The sequence below is a fragment of the Pelodiscus sinensis genome, chromosome 6 (genome assembly GCF_049634645.1).
Source record: "Pelodiscus sinensis isolate JC-2024 chromosome 6, ASM4963464v1, whole genome shotgun sequence".
Lineage (NCBI taxonomy): Eukaryota > Metazoa > Chordata > Testudines > Trionychidae > Pelodiscus > Pelodiscus sinensis.
In genome coordinates, this window is record NC_134716.1 from 97,511,098 (window position 1) to 97,536,347 (window position 25,250).

Sequence of the window (25,250 nt, forward strand, 5' to 3'; positions counted from 1 at the left end):
CATTTTAATCATTAAAATAATTATCACAAAAAGGCTCATATTGCACATTATTGTTCTAATTGTAAAATCCTCATTCCAGGCAGCATTCCACAGTTCTTAGATACTTAACATATGATGTTTTTTGTTTTGATTTGTATTTTCAGTTGAGAAATCTTATGGGGCATGTTTTGGATTGTGAAATACTTTCTCATTCGGTATTACTTAACATGATCCTTCTTAACCTAATATTGGAAATGCTTTGTGCTAGGCAGACAGAGAATGACAGCCAAATGGGTGGATAAATAATCCATGATTTACTGTCCCATGAGTAAAAGTGAGGAATTCAGAATAGAATTAAAGAAATTGTCTTTTTTAAAATTTTAATGACTTTTGTGTGTGTATATAAATTCAAGGTTGTGCATGAGAACAGTTCTCCAGCTGAGATAGTGTTCACATTAAGGGTCCCTCCAGTGCATGGATACATTCGGAAGTTTGCATCAGCAGAAGGTTATCTTGGTGCAGAACAAAAGCCAGTTTTGACCTTTACCCAGCAAGATATTGATGATGGCAACCTTCAGTATGTGCAGACAGTTTCTGAACAGCTACAAGACCATTTTTTGTTGGATGTGACCAATGGAGTCCGAGTGGTCAGTGGAATAGAAATCTCTGTAGACATCATCCCTAAGCTGATTCCGTTAGAAGTGCAAAACTTTACAGTAATAGAAGGTGGTTCTAAGGCTCTAGTGGAAGACTATCTAAAAATTCCTAATCAGCATTTCACAGGACTCAATTGTGAATTTATTTTAGTTGAGCCACCAAAGAATGGTCATGTTGGAAACTCTCGCTTTCCTGGAGTAAAGTTAACCAGATTTACCAGAAAACAGGTAATGTAATTATGGTAAGCTTGATTTAAATGTCAGTCCTTTTTTGTTTAAGGGTTTTTCTTCATGATGATTATTATTTGAATTGCATTTATACCTGTGTGTTAGGCACAATACAAACTCATCAAAAGACAATCCTTTACCCAAACTTACTATCTAAGATGATGAAAAAGAGAAGAAAGGAGAATGAGGGAAAACAATGATAGGCACACATATTTTTATATGCCTGCAGCTATGTGATTTAGAGTCAGTTAATTTTTAAAAAATGAACACAACACAAATATTATGTCACAATTCCCTAATAGATCTCATTTAGCTATTACTAATTAGCAGTTTTTGGCAAAATTCATGATAACAGTGGCAGAGGGGAAGACATAGTTTTTCAGTCTAGTTAAAAGTGATTGCCAAATTAGTGGCAAGTAAAAACCCTTAAATATGCTTAGTGGAGAAATGGAAAAATATTTGGCGTTACTGGTAGAGCAGAGAAAATGGAGAATCCATTATAAGATAGAAGTGCAAATAAGTTTTGTGCAGCCTTGGAAGACTATGGAAAAGGGGAGAGAGCCAGTCTCAAAATCATCTAATTATAAGTCCAGAACAGAACATTATGATGTTTTAATCTGGTCTCCTGCATAACAATAGACACATTATTTCACCAACTAATTCCTACATCATGCCCATACTTGTGGTTGAGCTAGAGCATGTTTTTTAAAAAGACATCCCAATCTCTATTTAAAGACTTCAAGTGTTGGAGAGTCTATCCCGTTCCTTGGCCTGGGACAGGAGCAGCAATTAGGGCAAAATGCTTTGTGATTCATTAGCTTCAAATAATAATGTTTCAATACTGCAAAATAATTAAAATAACTAAATAAATAATACTGATAGTTTGCAAACTATCTTCCATTTTCAAACATCTGTACCAGGGTTATGGGTGTTAAATCCATATAAAAACATATATATTCCTTAGTATGCTTATTTGAAACTGATGTTCCACATTATGTGTTACTCTAATATGTCAGATTCCAGTGTGACAACTTCTGCCTGTACATGAATGTGCATGATTTTATATTACTTTTCAGACTCCAGAGTATGGGAAATTGTCTTAAATGGTCTGGGATGTAATAAGTCAACCATTCAGAATGAGTAGAGTCCTGAAAAGTATCACATGCTGTCAGTGTTGCGAAGGTTCATTTTTTACAGCTGATAACTTTTGATAACTTTCTATTTTGAAGGTTTCAATATTTAACTTGCTCCAGACTGCATAAACTGAACTGTTACCCTTTTAAAAATGTTAGGGTGCATCTACACAGCACCCTACATTTGAAATAAGATACACAATTTGTGCTAAGCAAATTACGTATCTTCTTTCGATTCTATTTCAGAATAGTTTATTTTGAAATTTTGCGCATCTGCACAAATGCCAAAATTCGAAATAACACACTGTTCTGAGACATCGCTTAACCCTCATGGAACAAGGGTTACAGGGATGCCGAAATAGCGCACCCATTATTTTGAAAAATATTTCAAAATAACAGGCGGCTTGTTAAGACTCAGAGTAGCTATTTTAGGATACCTCTGGTATCCCAAAATAGCTGTGTAGTGTAGACATACTCTTAGTGAATATGGCTATTTAACCTTTACAGCCCCAAATCCAACATTTAACTTTCTGATAGTGATGCCTTAAGTCATTTTGCTTCTATAAAAATCTATAAAAAGGAATAGAAATGTAGCCGTGTTAGTCTGGGGTAGCTGAAGCAAAATGCAGGACTAGGTAGCACTTTAAAGACTAACAAGATGGTTTATTAGATGATGAGCTTTCGTGGGCCAGACCCACTTCCTCAGATCAAATAGTGGAAGAAAAGAGTCACAACCATATATACATGGTTGTGACTCTTTTCTTCCACTATTTGATCTGAGGAACTGGGTCTGGCCCACGAAAGCTCATCATCTAATAAACCATCTTGTTAGTCTTTAAAGTGCTACCTAGTCCTGCATTTTGCTATAAAAAGGAAGCACTTAAGAGGGTTCACTTTTGAAAGTTAACTGTGCTTTAGCTACTTTTACAAGTTCTTTGGGATGTATTGATTTGTCTCTGACCTTCTGATATAGTGAGGCATGTATGCAATTATATCTCAGGTTATATCGGAATAACCAGTGTCCATATGGGGGAGGTCTAGGTTGGATATTAGTAAAAACTATTTCACTAGGAGAGTGGTGAAGTACTGGAATGGGTTACCTAGGAAGGTGGTGGCTTGACAAAGCCCTGGCTGGGATGATTTAATTGGGATTGGTCCTGCTTTGGGCAGGGGGCTGGACTTGATGACCTCCTGAGGTCTCTTCCAGCCCTAGGATTCTGTGATATGCAATCTGTTATGCAAAGTGTGTATCAGAGAGAGAAGAATGGGATCATGAAGGTTAAGAGAATTTCAAAACAGCTTTTATTTTAATTTCTTTAATTTTCAGTCCATTTACTTTTCAGGTAGAGCAAGAATTAATCTACTATATTCATGATGATAGTGAGAGGCTGACTGACAATTTTACTGTCATAGCAAATAACACAGAACTGTGGAAACAAAGTTTGCCTCAAACTATATTTGTGACTGTTATGTCGGTAAATGATGAAGCTCCTGTTATAAGTACAAACAAAATACTTAGGGTAAGTAATGCATGCTTTCATCTTTATGATTTTAAAATCTTCATTTTAATCTGATATTATTTTATAGGACTTTATTAAAGCAGTGAATAGAGGTAGATATGCGTAAACCTAGAATTATATGTTATGTACTAGAAGCTAGTTGCAGTGCTTAAGATACCATGCTGATTGGTTCTGTACATAAATTGGACAGTGCTAAGTTTTCATTATACAGTCCTAGGGATGCAAAGCAGACCTTAAGCTCACCTAAGACACTGGCTGCTGATTTCTTTAGTCTACCAGGAATCCTTGAGTAGAGCAGGGCCTTTTAGCCACATCTGTGCCACCGCCTCCAATGTGGGAGATGGTCATGTGGTAGTGAACAGTGTTTGGCTCAAGCACTCCTGTGTTTTAACATTTCCTGACAGCAGTAATGGCAACTTGGATACAATCATTAGCCTGCATAAGTCAGAGCAGTCCTAAGGCATTTGCCTTTGGCAGGCTTCAGGATGGAAGGCCCATAAAGGTTGCTTCCAATGATTTTTGCACCATCGCTTGTATTGTCTGTCTGGCTTCGTTGTGCTTTTCCTAAGGATCAGGCCCACTGAGATTAATTCTGCTCTTTTTCATATCTCTGTAGCTCCCACCAAAGTCAGTGGAAATAACAAAGCTGTAAGAGAACAGAATGTCACCCACTTACTATGCTTTATGAAATTGATTAAGTAGCTGACATTTCTGATAGGAGATATGAAAGCTTCCCACAAAAAACTTTAATTTTTTTTAAAGTTCCTTAATAAAAAAAATAATATTGTCTATTATATAGTGAGTGTCCATTAAGGATGTTAACCAATGAGTAATTTACTAGTCAAGTAGTCGATGGAATTTCCACGACAGCTCAACTAGTCGATATGTACTTCCGCATTCCTCCTTTGAAATATACAAGAGCCCCTGCTAGTCTCTCATGCATTTCAAAGTGGAAGCACCCACATGGAGCCCGGAGTCAGCAGGACTTCCCGCTGGCCCCGGGGTGCATGGGGGGGGGGTGGAGTGGGGGTGACGGGGCAGCTTTGAAATGTACAAGAGTCTCCAGAGGGGGCTCTTGTACATTTCATAGCTGCATTTCCGCAGAACCCAGGGAGTCACCAGCTGATCCCAGGCTCTGCTTGACATTTCAAAGTGGCAGTGCCATACGGAGCCCGGGATCAGCTGGGGACTCCCCAGCTGACTCCGGGTTCCGCAGAAATGCCGCAGGGAGTCCAGGGTCAGCTAGGGAGTCCCCAGCACATGGCGCTGCCGCAGCATTTCAAAGGGGCAGTGTAACCCACACACCTAGTGTGGTTACTGAGTACTGCAAGTGGCACCTAGACCACTGCAACAGTTAAGATCAAGAGACCTCTACAGCACGGGCTCGAAGCCAGCTGGCTTTTAGCTCAGAGGGTAGAGGCTCCTATAGTCAGGTCCCAGGTTCAAATCCGCCTTGGTGGTGGTTACAGCAGCACCACATGGAGTCTGGGGTCAGCTGTGCAGTGCTGCCTCTTTGATACACTTTGCAGTACCTTCTCTTCCCCCCCCCCCCCCCCCCGCCTGTATCCGATAGAGGGAGGGAATTGACTAGTCAACTCAGCTATCCGATAAGCATTTGCTTATTGGATGGTCGACTAGTCCTTAACATCGTTAGTGTCCACAATAGAACCACTTTTCATAGTATCAGTAGTGAGACTGGAGCTACTGCTGCTGCTACTGTAGGCTTTCTGGTGGTGTGGCTGTTAATCATGAATTAAATATAATATTCTGGAACACCCAAAGGTGATTACTTTGTATATTTCTTAGAGAATTTGTGGATTTTAAGATTGTAGTTCAGGTCTGGTTTTTTTCTACTAATAACCATAGATAGCATGTAACCAGCCATTCAAGACTAAAGGATGTTTTTTTCTCATACCTATGTCACATTGGGCTGGATTCATTCAGCTCAGTGGTACAATTCCAGATTTACAGAAGTATGAAAGGATTATTATCTATGTTAGAGTGGTGCCTGCAGGCCAGGGCCCCTTCTTGGAAACATTGTAATAACATTGGAGACAGTTCTGCCCCAAAGAGTAGATGACTGGTGACTAAAACAAAGATTCAGGGAGTGAGGCACAGATAATGAAATGATATGGATCATCTTGAAAAATGGTGGTCACAGCATATCACCAGATATGTCTAATAGTAAACAAGCTGCAGACTTAATTTAGGCATGACATCAGAGAAGAGTTTTTTAAAGGAGAGTTTTTGAAGAAGGATAATGTTCTACATTTACGTAGTGCATTAGCCCTAGTATAGCACAGTGCAATTTACAAATTACAACATTTAAAACATATTTGCATTTAATCTCGAGTATGAATGGAATTTGAGTTTGTGTAGACAGATTGAATACTGTAGTGATTACCACATTATAGTACCATCCACAGACCTTTCATAGATGAAAAAAGGAGAGAGAATATATTTTATACTAATCAGTTTTGCAGTGTTGGAGTTTACAGTGTTGGTATTTTCCCTTTGCAGGCATCCATGCACACTGCAGTGCACCATAGATATTAGGCTTCTCTAGACCATGCTGAGCCCTGTTGATTTGGCATTTTTCTCAAAGAAGGAGTCAAATAGTACACAGTAAACTCCCACAGGGAAGGATAGTTATCCATTGGTGGTGCTCTTCAGGCATCTATCCACACAGCAGGAATTAACTATAATCTAATATTACACTAAGGGGGAGAGATGCCCAGCAAGAGTACTTCCTAATTTCTCTTTCCTTGTGTATTATTGCTTAGAAGAAATACCCTTTGTTAGAACCAAAACTCAGAAGTACAGCACTTTGGTTTTTTTTAAAATGATTGTTATGACAAGGCTTTGTAGAGCATATGAAGTTAGTTGGCAGACCCAAAATTTATTGTAATTTTGAAACATACATAAATAACACAACTTTTCAGTCTAATCTTGAAGTATATCAGTCACCCAGAACATAAAATGTTCTCTACTCACTTGGGCAGCCTGTATTCATGGCTGTGGTTTTGCTTGTCATTCTTGACCCCTTACTGTGCTTCCATGCTCTGTTCTTGTGCACCTGCACAAGAAATACAGAATTACTACATTGCTGATTTATGTGCACACTATACAAAACTGAAGAATCTGATTTATTCCAACCAGACACTCCAAAATTGAATGCCTAAAATAGATGGGAGAAAATGGATTGTAAAGATTCTTCTTGAGTCTGCAGGCTGGCTGAGTACTGACTGTTATCATCAGCTGGGAGCTCCCAGGCAGAACGTACTTAGGGTGACACTTCCTAGCTTCCAGATTCCAGCAACTCTGTGCTTTCTCATCTGGGAATCCTATTAGGGATGTTAAAAAAAAAAAAGGGGGGGGGGGGAAAAACCACTAACCATGTAACTGATTGAAATTCAGTCTGTGCCAACATGAGTGCCAGACGTGTGGGCTCCAGGCGGTTGCTGGACCTGCGAGCTAGTGGTATGCTGGACCTGCAGGCTGCCAGCAGTGGCTGGAACTTGAACCACTAAGGTTAATTGATAAGCTAATGCTTATCGGTTAACCATTTCTTAGGTTAAACTCTAAGATTCCTAAATCTTATATTGCTAGGTGTTGAATTTTAACCTGCTTGTAGTAATCTATGTATTTTTAAATACAATATCATTGGCTTAACTTATATCTTTTTAGAGAAAAGAAGTAAACATGCAATGTGTTGAATGAAAATTCCCTGAAAAGCACTTGATGAACTTTTTGCAAAACCTTGTCTGGAGGATAACCTTTCATGGAAGAAACTTTTGCATTTCAGACAATAAATTAGGTCATGTTTCCTGCTACAGAACTGGAAATATTAGTTTTGTGTAGGAGTGCTGGGGAGGCAAAAACCATATCTTTATAGCTAAAAAAGCTCTATTATTTCTTAAATTAGAACGAGGAAAATTCGTAAGCTGTGCAGAGGGTTAGCTAAACATTTGCACATATTATAATTTTACATACTATTTACCTCAGTAGGACTCTTCACAGTGCATGAAGCTAAGTACGTGAACAGGACAAAGTTCTTAAAAGAATTGCAAAGTCAGTAACAAAGCCGAACAAAAAAAGTTCTAAGTATCAGATGTCTTTATGGGCCTTCACTAGTAACAACTGGGTCCTATAGAAGTAAGTACAAGTTGAACATCTCTGGTCCAGGATTCTCTGGCCCAGCAACATTTGTGGTCTTGCAGAAGCACAGACGTTGCTGGACCAGAGAGCCCCAGTTGCAGAGGTTGCCACTGGTTGGGAATGGAGCTAGTCTGGCAGCTGGCAGCCCTCAGGGCCAGTGATCTGGGGACAGGGAGCCTAGTCAGTGGGTAGCAGCCAAAGCAGGGCAAGATGCAGGGAGCCCCGCTAGCCCAAGTGGGGCCAGCAGCCCAGAATGGAACCCTGCCAGTAGGCTGGGAGCAGCACACTGGCTGGGCCAGCGGCCAGAAGGGAAGACCTGAGAGAGCCCAAGGCCTGACCTCCCCTGATCCAGCAAACTCCCTTGTTTGAGACTGCTCAGGCCCTGAGGGTGATGGACTAGGGAGGTCCAACCTATTTTACACTTTTGGTGTTCTTCAAATGGATGCTGAAGTTAAATTTTTGGTCTTGTAATGGGACTTTGTGCCAAACACAGCAAACTGTCAAACTTACCTGCTCATATGTAAAGTGATCCCTTCGACTTCAGTCCCCATTTCCGAGGCCTCCTTAGCATTCTCTGTTTACACCATGGTATTTATGATTGGTATCAGAGTGGTGAACAGAGCAGGGTTTTTTCCATCAGGGTTTTGAGGGGGGTATGACGACATTGTTTTGGTTTTGAAGGAATAAGGACTATTGGATTTTCCTCTCTTTTTTTTTTAACTTACGTACATTCTGAAATATTTGCATGACTATAACACATTTGAAAACTTTTATTTTTATGAGAAACATTAGTCTTTAATTTCATTCTGTAACTTAAAACCATAAATATTCTATACAGTTTCTAAGGGAGTAAAAAAAAATAAAAAAGAGAAGAAACCCTGTCAGAGAACAGCTAACACGTGTGAGCTCTGATTCAGAAACGCTCATAAATATGGGCTGAGTTTGTCCTTATTCGTGACCGGTCTAGTACATGCTAAACGTTAAGCACATATTTGAAATCCATTTACCTAACCAGATGCTTTTTAATTTAAGCATGTTGTAAGCAGCTTTTTTTAAAAAAAAAATCGGGGGATTCAGGTTGGAGAAAATAAAAATCCTGATATTACTAGTCCCATTTATCTATGCATTTAAGTAAGATGTAGTAGTAGTAATTACTTGTGGGTTTACCTCTGTGTAACCACCAGGGGGCTATATTTGCATGCATGTAGAATTTTTCTTTTTAAAAAAATCTAACACTTTTATCCTTCTTGTTAGTTAATTCTGCTTAACAGGATATGAAAATGATTATGTATGTAGACTAAATAGTAAAAAGAGAATGAAAAAGAAGCACAACTAACCTAATGAATAATAGCTGATTGGTGTAAGTAGAACACAGTGGATTAGGTCAAGGGAGTATTTTTCATTTCTCAGAAAGCAAGGTCATGAACCTTCCTGTGTACTGTGGTGGTGGAACGTGTCAGGCAATTGCAGAATTAGTGTAAAGTTGACATCTTGGAAGTTCTGCATGCAGTTTCCATTTTGTTTTAAAAGAAAACTTTGATTTCGACCCTGTGAGATACAAATAAATGTGGGAAATAAGCCACTTGTCAAGTATTTGTAGTATTTCAAGTGTTTGGCGTCTGACATTCCATTTCAGCTCATGAATCTCCTTTCATTCCTCCTGTATCAGCACACAGAGAATCTTAATAGATAGTGTGCCCAGAAAAAGGCATTGTAAGTGTGCTAGGAAGGCACAGAATAAACAATATTTTATAGCTAATTAGCCCTGTTGTTTCTTAAATTAGAATGAGAAAAATTCATTAGCCCTGCAGAGATTTAACTTCGGCGTTACATATGGTTACACATTTGCATACTGCTTTGTAAATATTCTCTCTAGTGTTTTACCATTTATATGCAACATGCTATATTTTTCTATATAGAGGAAGATGTAGCATAAAAGTATTATTGGCATATGAGGTTCGGGTGATTACAGATCATCAGACAAGTGACAATAAAACCCCTATCTGGTGATCATTATTAAAAAGTCAGCATTTACCATAAGTTGTGTGTCTTTAAAGATACAGCTTTGTTTTTAAATTAAAAAAAAAATTTAAAAACCTCATGCTTTTAGGTTGAAAATGCTTAGCTGTTGGCATCAGGAAGAAATCTCCTATCTTTATTTTTAGAAATGAAAGTGAAAAAGGGAAAAAACTGTTTTTTCCCCTCTTAAACTACTACTATAACCTTACCATCAAATAACTACCGATAATAAATTAAAGAACAGGAATTGGGCAGAGTTAAGAAAAGCTAATGGAATCAAATGCAGTATATTAATACATTAAAAATCAGAAAGATACATTATAATATCTGTTCTGCACCTTAAGTAGCATTGTTGATTATCAAAGATTTTATATTTTATAAATCAATTCTTCATCTGATGAGTTGGTGTGCATGTGTTGAACGAATGAATAGCTATGGACTTGATTTCAGTTTCTAATAGATGTGTCCTGTGCCAGGCTCTAAGCAACTTAATCCATAATTAAAAACACAAAGAGATCAAAAGTAAGCCCAACAGTTGCTCTCTGCTTTCAGACCACAAAAGAACTGCTCAAAATTAAGTGAAGACCACACAACGCTCACTTCCTGGGGTATGGTGCTTGTACTACTCGGCTACGTCTACACTGGCCCCTTTTCCGGAAGGGGCATGTAAATTTCACCAGTCGTCGTAGGGAAATCCGCGGGGGATTTAAATATCCCCCGCGGCATTTAAATAAAAATGTCCGCCGCTTTTTTCCGGCTTTTAAAAAAGCCGGAAAAGAGCGTCTACACTGGCCCCGATCCTCCGGAAAAAGTGCCTTTTTCCGGAGGGTCTTATTCCTACTTTGAAGGGCACTTTTTCCGGAGGATCGGGGCCAGTGTAGACGCTCTTTTCCGGCTTTTTTAAAAGCCGGAAAAAAGCGGCAGACATTTTTATTTAAATGCCGCGGGGGATATTTAAATCCCCCGCGGATTTCCCTACGACGACTGGTGAAATTTACATGCCCCTTCCGGAAAAGGGGCCAGTGTAGACGTAGCCCTCTTGTCTGTCCCCAAACCTGGATAAATAGAGGGTTTTATCTCTGCCCTGAAGACACAGATGTCACTTGCACTAGAATTGGTAGAATTAAAATGGTGTGTTTTGTGCTGTTTTCACAAACTCTGGTTAGGGCTTAATGCAAAGCACTGAGCAACTGTCAGAAGTGTTGAGTGCTCTCATCTCCCAGTGCAGTCAATATTTCTGAGAGCTATTCAATCCTTTATAGAATCGAGCCCTTGGTGCATATTGTGAGCAGATGGGAGTTGAAAGAGAATATTTAGTTTTAAGAAAGTGTTGTCTTTTTATTAGCAGTTGTACTTAATCCATTGTCTTTCTTATGCCCAAATCTGTGACATCTCCATTGCCATTTACTGCAGTGGAATTTGAGGGCACTGAATGTTTTGCCCATAGTGAAGAACATGGCACCATCACTCCATGAAAATAAACTGCTGCATTTGTCAGAATATAGACATTGTCAGAAAAAGCACACATTTCCACTGTCCTCTGAAATACTGATTTATAGGACCCTAAATATTGGAGGATATCCCCTTTATATCCACAGGTATCTGCATTTGTGGTTGTGGAAGCGGATATTTGCAGCTCAGTTTTACAGAAATGGATGCAGATGTGAACACAAATTTTGCATCTAGAACCCTGCAAATTTGTGGATATCTGCTTTATATCCACAGATATCCACATCCACAGATATTGATGGGGATGTCCACGGCTCACAGGTACAGATACAAATTTTATATTTATTTAGGGCTCTACTAATTTATGCAGGATTTGATTGATGGTGTTAAATAGGACAAAGGTCTGGAGGGGTATTCCTCGTTCATGAAGTCCAGTTCTCTGCTGTCTCAGGAAACCACATTATATAATCCTGTTCATAAATTGGATTATATCATGTATCAAGCTCCATCTTAAAACTAGTTAGGTTGTTTGTTGGTATTGCTTGATGCCTTGAAATTTTAAATAATTTCAGAATGTTAAGTCAGTGATAAGAAACAATATTGGATTATTGAGTTACCTATTTGAGCAACATGAGGTACAGTGAATCAATCCAATCCATGTCATTTTTCTTCACCTGTGTTTTGTTTTTTAAGGTTTGGGTGGGCTCAGTAACGGAAATAACAGTTGATGACCTCTGTGCAGAAGATAAAGACTCCACAGCATCAGAACTAGTGTATTCTGTTACTCCACCTAGCAATGGCCGCTTGGCTCTTAAGTCTTCTCCAAACAAAAGCATCCTTAATTTTACCCAAGCTCATATAATGGAAGGACAGCTTGTATTTGTACACAACGGTAGGTAGTTCTAAAAATACCCCACTCTGTTAACAGAATATTCCCATAAGGGAGTATTCTGCTATGTAATCCTATGGAGAGATTCCTGTAACACGATGTAATTTTAGAAGCACTGATCAAGTGATGTATAATCTCAGAAGCAAAAGAGGGAAGGGTTCAGATCACTACTTAAGTGGGTAATCTCCAGCAAAGATGTAGGTGTTTCAGGAAGTAGTAGTATTGGTAATTCAGTAGATTCATTTTTTCATTTACTAGAAGATTTACCTGGCATTGCTCAGGTCAGCAATGTTCCCATATGAATTGGTGCTGGAGGGGTGAGCTTCAGTGTGCCCCCCACACCTGCCCTCCATAAAGGGTGCCTGGGGGGTGGGAGGCTCAGATGCGGATGGGGGTTTCAGTGTGCTGGCTGCCACCGGGAGAGAGGACTACTCCATCCCTCTCTCACCGCAGCAGCTTGGGTCCAGGTGAGAAGCACCTCTCCGTGGCTGCTGCAGTTCCAGTGGGCCAAGGAAGAGGTGAATGTCACCCCGCTGGGGGAGGTCCAGGTTTGTCTGTGCCCAGTGCTCCCCAGCCAGAGTGAGGATTGCAGAAAACTGCACTTACCCTGTGTTGGGGATCAAAGGGAAACAGCCAGCAATGTTCCTGTATGAATTGGGGGGGGGGGGGTAATCCCCCCCCCCATCCCTGAAGGGCACCTGTGGAGTTAGGGGCTTGAAAGTAGGGCAATTCCAGCGGGGGATGTGCCCCCAGCCAGCCCCTTTTACCTGCCTGATGATTCTGTCTATTTTCTGTATGGTTTTATGAAACACAGTTCCATTCCAGAAATATCCCATTTTCCTGGCATAACCAAACCCTACCTTCCTTTCAGTTATAAGAGGAAGAGTATACTGAGTGCAGTAGTCCTAGATCTTCCTTTTAGGAGGAGTTCTTGACCAAATAGACATATGAGCAGACAGACACACTCTCAAATATATGGTTGCTTTAGTTAGTTAGTTATATTACCTTAACACCTAGCAGCAATGCAAAGAGAAGAGTGACATGGTCAAAGCAACAGGCTAGAAATATTTTAGAATTTTCTAGAATTTTAGCTGAGTGGAAGAATAGGGAATGGAAAGTATCTCTGGTACTTTTCCTTCTGTGCCAGTGCTAAACTGATGCCCATGTGTTATATTAGGAAATACTGTGATGCTGAAGAGGCCATTTTTAATGAGATTTAAAACTTAGTTTCTAACCACTGTTAAGAACATCAAGTGATTCTTTTGTAAAGGAAGAGTTCTTAACACTATTGTTTCAGCTAGATGATCGCATCTGTATTTATTTATCCTAATTTCCTTTGTAGTTTCAACTGGATATAATATTCTTTAGATGTAGAATATACCTTAATTCCTCTTCTAAACTTTTGTGTATTGTTGCTGTGTGCTATTTGTCAGTGGCTGCATTTTGTTACACCTTGGTTCGGTGATGTGGTGGAAGCCTCAAGGGTTAAAGCCGATTACCCAGTGAAAACTACTGGATGATGGTGTAAAACAAATTATTTTTATTAAGTGGAGTGATTCTTTTATCAAAACCAACAATTAGAGAATGGTCTTTTTAACTAACAATTGCCTAATGCTTTTACAGGGTAGAAAACTTGAACACGACTATACCTAACTGATTACAATTCTTAGATTACAATTTACTTATATTAAATCACTATCTCTAATTCGCTTAACAAAAATACAAAAACAAAGACAATATAATGATAATAAAAACTCCGTCTAAAGCCAGCCTCTCTATGGTTATTTTAGGGCAGCTGGTGGAGTTAGTCATAAATCTACTTTTACAACTTAACAACTCTTGGACTTCTATTTCTAACACTTACATTTAACCTAAATACAACACTACTACACAACACAAAATTATACGATTTACACAGTGTGGTTAACAGAACTTAGATACACTTTACAGAATTACACAGTGAAATTAACACAATTTAACTATTAATTAAACCAATAACTAATACATTTAAGCAATACTTACAAATCCAGCATCGATAATAACACAAAGACACACTAGAACTCGGAGCATGCTCAGGACTCGTGTACCCCTATATTTGACTCGAAGGGTGGGGAGGCAGCCTCAGGGTGATCAATCCTTTAGCCGGGCAAAAAAAAAGACACGTGCTCTCAATACACGGAACCTCCGTCGAACAAAGGGGTTGAGGGTCTTTTATAACATAACCTGACATCCGGTACCTTATTAGGGTTAGTTCCTTGGCCGGGCCTGATAGGCTGGTAATGAGGTAACGTGAAATACTGCCCTATAGGATTTTTCATGATGCGTGCCTGATGGCCCCGTGGACAGTGCTGGGTGTGGCCATGATCTGTGTGCATGGCAGTTGCGTCTTATCTCCCTATGCCTACCTCCCTGCTTTCAAGGACTGGTCAAGAGAGTCTTATTTATCTCTTGCAGCTTGTGTTCTATTTTTTCATGCTCACCTCCCTGTTCTATGATGCCTACAAGGCCAAATTCCGTTTTACAGAAAGCTGCATTGTGCTTCCTATGCTTCTCTGAGTATCTCACAGTCTGGGTTTTCTGTGAGGGGCCTTGTGTGGCAGGATGGGCGATACGCGAAGGCCATGGACAGAAAAAGCCTGCTTTCCAACACATTTCTGTGGTGTAGGTGAAATGATTTTCCTGTTTAGTTCTTATTTCAGTGTGTATAGTAAGAAAGGATATAAAACAAACCTTTGTTAAGCAACTGATGTCTAGTACTACCTGACTTAGGGTTTTTTTATTTTCATTGCTCCACTAAAGAAAAGTGATTCAATTGATTCTACTTTTATAGACTCAGAGAGGTAGCTATGTTAATCTGTAACTTTAAAAACAGCTAGCAGTCCTGTGGCACCTTAGCTAGAGACTTACAGGTATATTAAGTCATGAGCTTTCATGGGTAAAATCCACTTCGTCCGATGAGTTGGAGTGGAAATTATAGAATCTACCCAGGAAAAGCAGTTATCTGTCAGTTGTATTCAACTCATGTTGAATGTGTCCCATTCGTAGGATTTGATGTGGAAATGTGAATATCAAAGATGGGAGAAATTGCCTTAGTAGTGCATTAACCAGTTAATATCTTATTCTAGCCCAAGTTGATAGTGTTGAACTTGTAAATGAACTCTAGTTCAGCTGTCTCCCTCTGTAATTAGATGATTAAAATTCCTTTGTAGAAGATCAGCTACTTTTAAATCTGTTATTGAATGTCCAGGGAGGTTTTAGAGGGTTTATTAAATATCCTTAACAACAGTGATTAAGACTATAGGATATAAGAAAGCAAAAAAGAATGGTACTGGGCTGTGATTTGGCTACATAAATTAGAAAAATGGTTGATATTTAGATTTTCAAAATAAAATTACACAAAGCAATAGAAAATAAAAGTTGTACACAGTTAAGTAAGGAGATTTTGTTTAGATTTTTGACTGATTCCTTCAGGATAGGGCCTCACTTTTGTCAACTGGCTATCAACTCCAGTGTTGCTAAGACGATAGAGAAAAAACAATCCAAAACTGGATCACAAAAGTTTGGTCAATTACTTACAAGCCAATTCACCAAGGTCTCCCTCTGAATAGATCTATAATAGTCAACCTTTTGTAACCTATTTCCCAGTGAATTATATTAGCCCCAGAATACAACTAAGCCTTCTAACTACCTAAAATAAACTCCTACATTTATGACAAATTGTAGACTGTGTGTAGTACAAGAAACTTGTTCACTTGGTCTCATTTTATGTCAGTATACACCTAGAATTTGAAAGGTAGTATTAAACTATTAAGTATGATAGACACATGCAATTCTACAATCTTAATTACTAATTGTAACTTGCTCGGTTTTAAAGGTATTATACAAAATTTTTGAGTGGAACTGGATCCAAAACAAAGACACATGCTCTAACTCTGATAATCTTTAAAACACATACACTAATTAGTCAGTTTTAGGAAATGATCAATTGACAGATTTGGGTCATTATCTAAGAGAAATTATATTTGGTACTTATCTCCGGATCTTTGCTCAGCTATCCACTTTCAGCTCAGTTATTGTTCACAACAGGAGTTAACACTACAAATACTGCTGGAACAAAGGATGGACATGACTGTAGTCCTTTCCCGATATGCTGTCAGGCAGCCCAACTTGCTGGAAATTAGTAAAAAGGCTCATATCTGAGATACTTCTGGTCACCAAGAGGACTTCCAGGAAGCTGGCCCAGGACCTCTAGTTGTTTTTGGCTTTTGGGAAGCAAGGTATTGAAGGAGGCAGGCCATTTTATTCTCTGCAGTATGATCCAACTTGATTCCTCTGCTTGTAGATGGTTGCATTGACCGATTACAGAGTGATCCATACTTCTCCCAAAGATTTGAATTGTCCAACTAAAATGAGAATCATTCCCACAGTCAGAGACATTACATTAACTTTTGAGTTCTTGTAGTTGGGAGTGGGTTTTTACAGTCTCTTTGTGTAATACATGTGATTGCACCAACTTGTGTAAGAAAAGTTAGGTCATAACTGTTGGGGCAGTCATCTTGAGACACACGCTGGCTGTTTTGCTCCAGCAACTTACCTCTGCATATTGCTTTCCATTGGCCCCTTTTCTACCAATACAGGCAGTCCCTGGGTTACGTACAAGATAGGGACTGTAGGTTTGTTCTTAAGTTGAATCTGTATGTAAGTCGGAACTGGCGTCCAGATTCAACCGCTGCTGAAACTGACCGCCAGTTCTGACTTACTTACAGATTCAACTTAAGAACCCCAAGTCCCCAAGTCAGCTGCTGCTGAAACTGATCAGCGGCTGATTCCAGGAACCCCGGGGCAGAGCAACTGTGCCTCGGGCTTCCTGTAGTCAGTGCTGGTCAGTTTCAGCAGCGGCTGACTTGGGGACACCTGGGGCAGAGCAGCTGGGGTGCTGCTGGGTTGCTCCAGTAGCGCCGCTCCTCGGCGCTACTGGACCAACCTAGCAGCACCCCAGCTGCTTTGCCCCAGGCGTCCTGATTTAGCCGCTGCTGAAACTGACCAGCAGCAGCTGAATCGGGACACCTGGGGCAGAGCAGCTGGGGTGCTGCCGGGTTGGTCCAGTAGTGCCCAGAGCGGCGCTGCGGGACCAACCGGCAGCGCCCCAGCTGCTCTGCCCCAGGGTCCACAACAAAAGCCTGGTCTGCTGGGGGGGAGGGCACACTAGCTGCGCCCCCCCCAGCAGACCAGGGACACGGGGAGCAAAGCGGCAGCGGCGGAGTGCCGCGCCTCTGAGGCTTTGCTCTGGCGCGGAACCCGCCGCCGCTGCGGCTTTGCTCCCGGTGTCCCTGGTCTGCCCCCAGCCCTTCTGAGGCTTTGCTCGCGGTGCCCCTGGTCTGCTGGAGATGGTCCCCAGCAGACCAGGGGCACCGGGAGCAGCTTTTCTCGCCCCGGAGGTCGAGGTGGTGGACCGCTGCCTGCGAGCTCCGGGGGGCGAGAAAGCCCCGTTCGTAAGTGCGGATCCGACATAAGTCAGATCCGCGTAAGTCGGGGACTGCCTGTATTACAGTTATGCTTGCTCAAATTGCAGTTTCTCCAATATTTGGCTACCTGCTGAAATGTCCAGTTTAAAATTAATGTAGTTTGTACAAAAATCTCTCCATATTCTTCTGTACTCTTTAAATATAACAGTCCATTATAGAATCCAAAGTCCATTTAAGAACTGTTGTTTGCTAGCTGATCAGAATAGTTTTATGCATCTTCCATTTCTGTTATTCTTTTAACAGCAGTGGTCAGGTCTTCTAACTTAGTCAGACCCTAAGGTCTATATTGCCAGCCAGTTAAGCCTACCTTTGTGGTAGATGGTCTCTTACACAGCAGTGTTCAAGTTATTCCAAGTCACAGTGGACCAGTCACTTATCTCAGATCAAATGCACCTTAGGTCTTACATCAAACACTACATTTGTAGCCAATTTGTGCAGTATTATTCAAACAGTTACATTTCTGATGATTGTATTCAGTAGTCAATATTCTTACAAATACTGTATTTGGGTTCAGTTCCTTTATTTATTGCCTCTTTCAGCACAGGTGTATTTCACTAACTTAATAGCATAAGCATGTTTGATTGCACATATTAGCATTGCTTCTTCTCTTTATCATTTATCCTATAGGAAATTAATGTGAATGCAACCTCTTTCTTTTTCTAACAGAGTTGCCCAGTAAATTCTAACAGTAAATTCTGCCACTAAAGTTTGTAATATTTTGCCAAGGCTGTATTGCCTATAGTTGACTTCCCTTTCGTACACATTTTACTTATAATAACAGATTCCACAAAGTTTCCCCCATTTTATTACTGTGTCTGGCATATCCATGTAAAATCAAAGTTTGTGTCAGACTGTCCTGAAGTGGCTCAAGTGTGAGTAGCAACTTCAGGGAAGAGTGTTAAAAAGCAGGGCACAAACCTCAAATTTAGTTAAGTTCTGTATTTAGACTTCACCAACCCAGTTATCAAGTATAAACTCCTCAAACACGATAACATAAAGTGCCCTTGGGTATTTGGCTCTATCTTGCCACCCAGTTAAACTTATCTTTGTGGTAGATGGTCTCTTACACCAAAAATCACAGCAATGTTCAAGTTACTCCCAGTGGACTAGTCACTTACCCCTACTCAAGTGCACTTAAGGTCTAGGGTTGCCAGGTGTCCGGTTTTCAACTGGACATTCCAGTATTTGAGCTTTCTGTTACGGGAAACAAATTGAGAAAATATAAATGTCCAGTATTTTCTAAATAAGATGTAATGTAGATTGTGATGTAATGTCAAGTGTGTCCTGTATTTTTGTTGAAACCATCTGGCAACCCTATTTAGGTCTTTCACCAAACACTACATTTGTAGTCAATCCTATAATAAACTCTCTCAAGATTCATTAATTAGAAAATGGAAATAAGAGTTATTTACAAGGTTACAGCAGGTAAACATGCACAAACACAAATGAGTTCCCGTTCAGTTTCAAATGGTAATAGAAGCTTCTGTAATAACTTAGGCCAAGTATTGTGGATCTTTTGCTTATACTTGGTAATCCTTGTCCCTCAGAGTCCAGGCAGCATAAAAGATACAGTCCTTTTTTCTGTTAAGGTTTTTTAAGTCCTGCCCCTTCTACTTAACATTGCCAGCTCAGCTATTGGGACAAATTCACTTGTATGTCTCCTTTTTCATTGGGTTGGAGGTGATATGTAGCAATCAGGGAAGTCTCTTATCCTCTTACATTCCACAGTAGTTCATATGGTATTGATAGGCATTCTTTGTAAGGTCAGAGGCAATGTATCGTGTATTTCACACTCAGTGATGCTTCGCTCCTGTCTGGTGATTTACAGTGACAGAGCACACACTTAAATAAATGTACATACAGCATGGTATACAAATATTATATGTGAGATTAATGCATGCAACAGCTGACAAGTATGTCAAAGTCTAAACACTAAAGTGACTAAACACATTATTATATCTCTAATATTTACTTATTTTAACAGTACCAACACACAGAAGAGCAAGACTAATTTCAGCTATGCATTTGCTGTCAGTTGTCAGGGGCCTAGGCATGAGCTGGCACCTAGACTGCCAGCATCAGTTAGATGTTAATTTAATATTTTTTGTTCATTCATAGGGAAAAAGGGGAAGTCTTTTTAGCTATACCAGCAGCACACTTTTGGGAAATGCTGCAACACCACAGTTTCCTCCAACTATTGAAGAAATTGAAGCTGTTAGATCTTGGGGTTTTATTCTTTCAGTACTCTGTTCTTTCTTTATTAGCTATCCTTCATGCCTGGGCAATTCTTAAATAGAAATAACTCATAATTTGGATCTTTGGGGGCCTTAGTTACTACAGTATGTTAAGTGCAGGGTGAAAGGTGATATATATAGTTCCTAATTTGTGTGCTGCTTAACCACAAACCCCATGTTAAAAGCAGATTTCCAGGAACACAGCTAAGCAAAGAACAGATCAATGATATTCTACCCCACGCTTTCCATAGATGACGTCAGGCTTTCCATGAGGCAATGGAGGACATCCACACACCACTGGGCTTGTGCCTGATCATGCATAAAGCCAGGGCCATTAACTAACATGTCCCATAGCCAACTTTACCCCTAAAAGTAGGGAGGGTTTTAACAAAGTAGTTACCACCTTTCTTCTCATCCTCCTCTATTCCCTTATTACAGCAGCAGAAAGGAGAGGGTCCTGGGGAGGATACAGAGTAAGGAACTGTATCTTAGGCTATGTCTAGACTGCAAGCCTCTTTCAAAAGAGGCTCTTTCGAAAGATACTTTCGAAAGAGCCTCTTTCGAAAGAGAGCGTCTAGACTGCACGTTGAACTTTCGAAAAAGCGGCTTGCTTTTTCGAAAGAAAGCATCCAGTGAGTCTGGATGCTCTCTTTCGAAGAAGCCCTATTTACATTGAAGAACGCCTTCTTTCGAAAGAGGAACTTTCGAAAGAAGGCGTTCTTCCTCGTGAAATGAGGTTTACCGCCATCGAAAGAAAAGCCGCGTTCTTTCGATTTAATTTCGAAAGAACGCAGCTTGAGTCTGGACGCAGGGGAAGTTTTTTCCGGAAAAAGGCTACTTTTCCTGAAAAAAACCCTGAGTCTGGACACAGCCTTAGAGATTATCTAGGATGCAGCAAAATAAGTTAGTAATTTTAACAGTAGTGACTCTGGAAAGATTTTGACCTTTTGATAAATGCTTACAATTGAAGTAGAAGTAGATGTCCTAGGTTTGAGGAACTGAATCCTTTGTCACTTGGGTCTGAGAAGTGAAAAATGCACATGTGTAACCATAAGAAATAAACATAGATAAAATGTTCGCGCCCATTTAGTCTAAAAACTCAGTCTGTAACAGTCCTTTTTCCAGTGATCAGTGGTGTGGAACCTACTCTTATGTCTGACATGCAGTGCTGCACAACTCTCCTCTTGAGTCTTCCTCTCAGCTCAGAATCATGCCAGATACTTCAAAGAGAAAAAAAGACACCTATCTGGCAAAAGATTTCTCCCTGTCTACTTTCTCCCACTTTGGCTCTCCTTCCACCTGCATCCTTCTCTCCTTCTCCCTGTGCTATGACTTGGAGGAGTTCCTCCTATTCATAAACTTGAACCTGGAGCCTTTCCACACCTGGGCTCCCCTCAGTATCTCTCTTGCCACTTTCATCTTCCTCCTCTGGTTTCCTTCCCTCTCCTTCCAGACGTGCTGTTCTTGTCCCAGTCTTCAGAGTCCCTTTTTTGGCTTTGCTTGTCTTGCCAGGTGTCACTTAACTTCTCTCTGTTCCTCATCTCCAGTCATCTACCACTGCTTTTTTGACTGCCTTACCACTAACCATCCCCTGCAATCTGTCTTCTGCTTCTTCTATTCCTGAGAGCCTCTCTTCCCAAAGTGGACCAATGACCCTTTCCTGGCCAAGGCTCCCCTTCTTACTTTCTTCCATCCATTATGCCATTTTTGATACTGTTGATCCTTCTGAGAGTTTTTGCGTCTCTTGGCACCAGTGACTTTGTTATTCTAGCACTCAGTTGGTGTCTCTGACCACTCTTGTGGCACATCCTCTGGCTGTCTTGATGTTCTGCAAGGCTGTGCCCTTATCTCTCTATGCTTTTCCCGTTGATATCACACAGCTTTGATTAATAACTCTTACATTGTGAGTCATTAAGTGTGTGTCTTCCTCTTCACGCTTTCCCTCTCCCTTCAATGTTGCAATGTTCTGTCTCTTCCACATCTCATCCTGTTTTTCCTGTCACCAGCTCAGACTCAACATAGTTAAAATGGAACTTCTCCTTCTTTCCATATCTGTTGTTGTCCTCTCTTCTGTGTCTTAATCAGCATTATAAGTTTCACGTTAGCCAGTCTTGCAGTCTGTGTCACTTCCTTCCTTCTCTCCCTCCATAGAGCCTGCCATCTTATTTTTCCTTTCTAACATGTCTGAAATCAGGTTTCTTTCCATTCTCCCAGCTGAATCCTTTCCCAAGACCTCATCATCTCTCCTTGTTTCTGGCCTCCTTTCTTTTCACATCACCTTTTTTTCATTCTGATCAACTATTCAAGGGCCACTTCAAAATCAGTTATGATATAAATAACACTATAAGAATGTTAGTCAGTGAATAGGAGCTAGCTCTCCAGTCAGCTCTTTATGGCTAATTTCTGCTCCTATAGTACACCTCTGTTTATGTCTGTTAGTCACTTGATCCATGTTAACCAGAAAGTGAGTGAAGCTAAATAAGCGTTTTTCTCCTTGCCTGAAGCACCTCCTATCAACCCTTTAAATCTGCAGCCAGCTGTGCAGTTTTATCAAGAGAAAATATTGGAAATGTTAAAGCATGAAAAATAAAAATGATGCAGCTTGAGCTCCTAGAGCTGATGTTCAGTTCAGCTCGTGTTGAGGGTATTCCTTTGAGAAGTCATCTCAGAACCAACATTAATTCTTCTGATATGTTAATTTATAACTTGGCAAACAGCAGTGCTGAGCATTACATGAAAGTGTATAGTGAACTCTTTAACTGACAGGATATCCATTCATATAGCAATGTAACAGAGTTAAATGAAGCATAACAGGCAGATTCTTATAAAAGTTTACAGCTGTTGACAGCAATTAACATTTTTAATTTTTCATTGACCCTCCTCTTAAAAGTAATGTTAGGGACCCCTACTTATGACCTGTTCAGCAATGTATCGTTGGTGCTGTGCACCTCAGAGCATCAGAATAGTAAAGCATTGCAGTAGAATTTACAGTACTCCAATCTACATGCAACTGTTGGGACATATTTTGCTGACAGAGTAAATCTGGGCTTGGAGATGTTAAAGAATAACTGTATTTCTTTCTTGCTACTGTATAATAGTTTAGTTGTGGCTGTGTGTTCTCCGCAGTGAAACTGTTTTGGCGTGCAATATTTTTAATTGATCTAGAGGAGAGGCAAGCAGTTTAAACTCAGAGCTGATTCATCTCTACAAATGTACTCCAAAGTAAAACCATTATGTTTGTTTTGATACAAAAACTGCATCTGGCCAGATCACTACTTTAATGATGACACCACTTCTGAGATGAAAAGGAGAGAAGAGTAAAGATGTTAAGACATAGATTCCTTTAGAGTAAATTGGCATAGTTCCATTAGACTCTGCTGATTTACCCCAGTGGAGGATCTGGCCTTAAAAATGCAAATTGAACTCAGTAATTCTTATTGTTTATAATCTCATCTGAATTATGCTTTAACTCAGGTGCAAAAGTACAAATGGGAGGTGACTTCAGTGGCATTACTTTGGTTTTTCTGTGGTGTGAGAGCAAAATTTGTCCAAGTGTGTATTTCTGTCATATTCTAAATAAATAACAAGATATTTTTAAAATAATATTTGAATTTACAAGAAAGTGTTTATTTTTATTTTCTTTAGGAGCAATGTCTGGAGGCTTCAACTTTCAGGTTACAGATGGTTTGAACTTTGCACCTCGACAAATTTTTAGTATCACAGCTCGGACTTTGATCATCAGCCTAGAAATAAATAAAGGAGTGGGAGTGTTTCCAGGTATAGCTTTGGTTATTAAATTATTTTGATTCAATTTATTTGAAATAATTTCATAGGAAATTAATGTGTAAAATTATATATGAGAGATTTACCTGGATGTAAAATAGTTGCAGATAGACACATATCTATCTTTGTTGTTGCAACCATGGTGGTCCTAGGATATTTGAAAGACAGGGTGGATAACATAATTTATTTTATTAAACCAATTTCTGTTGTTGAGAGAAACAAGCTTTTCCGCTTTATTGAGACCTGAAAAAGAGCTCTGTAACCTTGAAGCTCTGAGTTTAATTACCTTACATCTATTGGGAGACCAATACAGCAGTACACAGACAATTCAGGAAGTTTTTGGAGAATGTTGGGGATAACTTCTTGGTACAAGTGCTGAAGGAACCGACCAGGGGCCATGCGCAGCTTGACCTACAAAAAGGGAGGAACTAATAGGGGAAGTAGAGGTGGGTGACCACCTGGGAAGCAGTGATCATGAGATGGTAGATTTCAGGATCCTAACCAAAGGAAGAAAGGAGAGTAGCAAAATACACACCCTGGACTTTAGAAGAGCAGACTTTGACTCTCTCAGAGAACCGATGGGCAGGATTCCTCTGGGATGCTTACATGAAGGGGAAAGGAGTCCAGGAGAACTGGCAGTATTTTAAAGAAGCCTTATTAAAGGCACTGGAAGAAACCATCCCAATGCGCAGCAAGAAAGGCAACTAAGGTAGGTGACCAGATAGTTTTACCGGGGACATCCATGGTGAGCTTAAACACAAAAAGGAAGCTTACAAGAAATGGAAACTTGGACTGATGACTAGGGAGGAGTATAAATATATTCTCAAGAATGCAGGAAAGTTATCAGGAAGGCGAAAGCGCAATTGGAATTGCAGCTGGCAAGGAATGTCAAGGGTAACGAGAGGTTTCTACAGGCATATTAGAAATAAGAGGGTGATCAGAGAGAGTGTGGGGCCCTTACTGGATGGGGGAGGTAACCTAGTGACAGATGATGTGGGAAAAGCTGAAGTACTCAGTGCTTTCTTTGCCTTGGTCTTCACGGACAAGGTCAGCTCTGAGACAAATGCACTAGGCAACACAGTATGGGAAGGAGGTGGACAGCCTTTGGTGGGGAAAGATCAAGTTCGGAATTATTTAGAAATGCTAAACATACACAAATCCATGGGCCTTGATTTAATGCATCCGAGGGGACTGAGGGAGTTGGCAAATGTCATTGAGGAGCCTTTGGCCATTATCTTTGAAAACTCGTGGCCTTTGAAAAAGGCAAATGTAGTGCCCATCTTTTAAAAAGGGGAAGAAGGACAATCCAGGGAACTACAGACCAGTCAGCCTTACCTCAGTCCCTGGAAAAATCATGGAAGAGATCCTCAAGGAATCCATTTTGAAGCACTTGGAAGAGGGGAAAGTGATGAGGAATAGTCAACATGGATTCACAAAGGGCAAGTCGTGCCTGACCAATCTGATTAGCTTCTGCGGTGAGGTAACTAGCTTGGTGGATATGGGAAAGTCAGTGGATGTGATATACTTTAGCAAAGCTTTTGATTTGGTCTCCCACAATATTCTTGCAAGCAAGTTAAGGGAGTATGGATTGGATAAATGGACTGTAAAATGGATAGAAAGCTGGCTAGACTGTCGAGTCCACCAGGTAGTGAACAACGGCTCGATGTTAGGTTGGTG

At 40.2% G+C, this 25,250-nt stretch overlaps 1 protein-coding gene and 1 long non-coding RNA gene across 4 annotated transcripts in view; one reads left to right on the forward strand and one right to left on the reverse strand.

Moving 5' to 3' along the window:
- LOC102462652 (chondroitin sulfate proteoglycan 4-like) overlaps nucleotides 1-25,250 on the forward strand; it is a 65,329-nt gene that overhangs the window by 21,258 nt on the left and 18,821 nt on the right. The window contains exons 4-7 of the mRNA XM_075932467.1: nucleotides 393-863; nucleotides 3,340-3,516; nucleotides 11,836-12,034; nucleotides 23,436-23,567. Of these exons, the coding sequence (XP_075788582.1) occupies nucleotides 393-863; nucleotides 3,340-3,516; nucleotides 11,836-12,034; nucleotides 23,436-23,567 (979 nt within the window). The remainder of the gene's footprint in view (nucleotides 1-392; nucleotides 864-3,339; nucleotides 3,517-11,835; nucleotides 12,035-23,435; nucleotides 23,568-25,250) is intronic.
- The window catches only part of LOC142829953 (uncharacterized), a 56,198-nt gene continuing 37,458 nt past the window's right edge, over nucleotides 6,511-25,250 (reverse strand). For 2 of the 3 annotated variants that reach the window (XR_012904915.1, XR_012904912.1), the window contains exons 2-3: nucleotides 18,675-18,750; nucleotides 13,549-16,434 (exon numbers count right to left, since the gene is read on the reverse strand). This is a non-coding gene — a long non-coding RNA (uncharacterized LOC142829953). Of the gene's footprint in view, nucleotides 6,593-13,548; nucleotides 16,435-18,674; nucleotides 18,751-25,250 lie in introns of those variants that run through there. The other variant, XR_012904914.1, reaches the window with a different exon arrangement.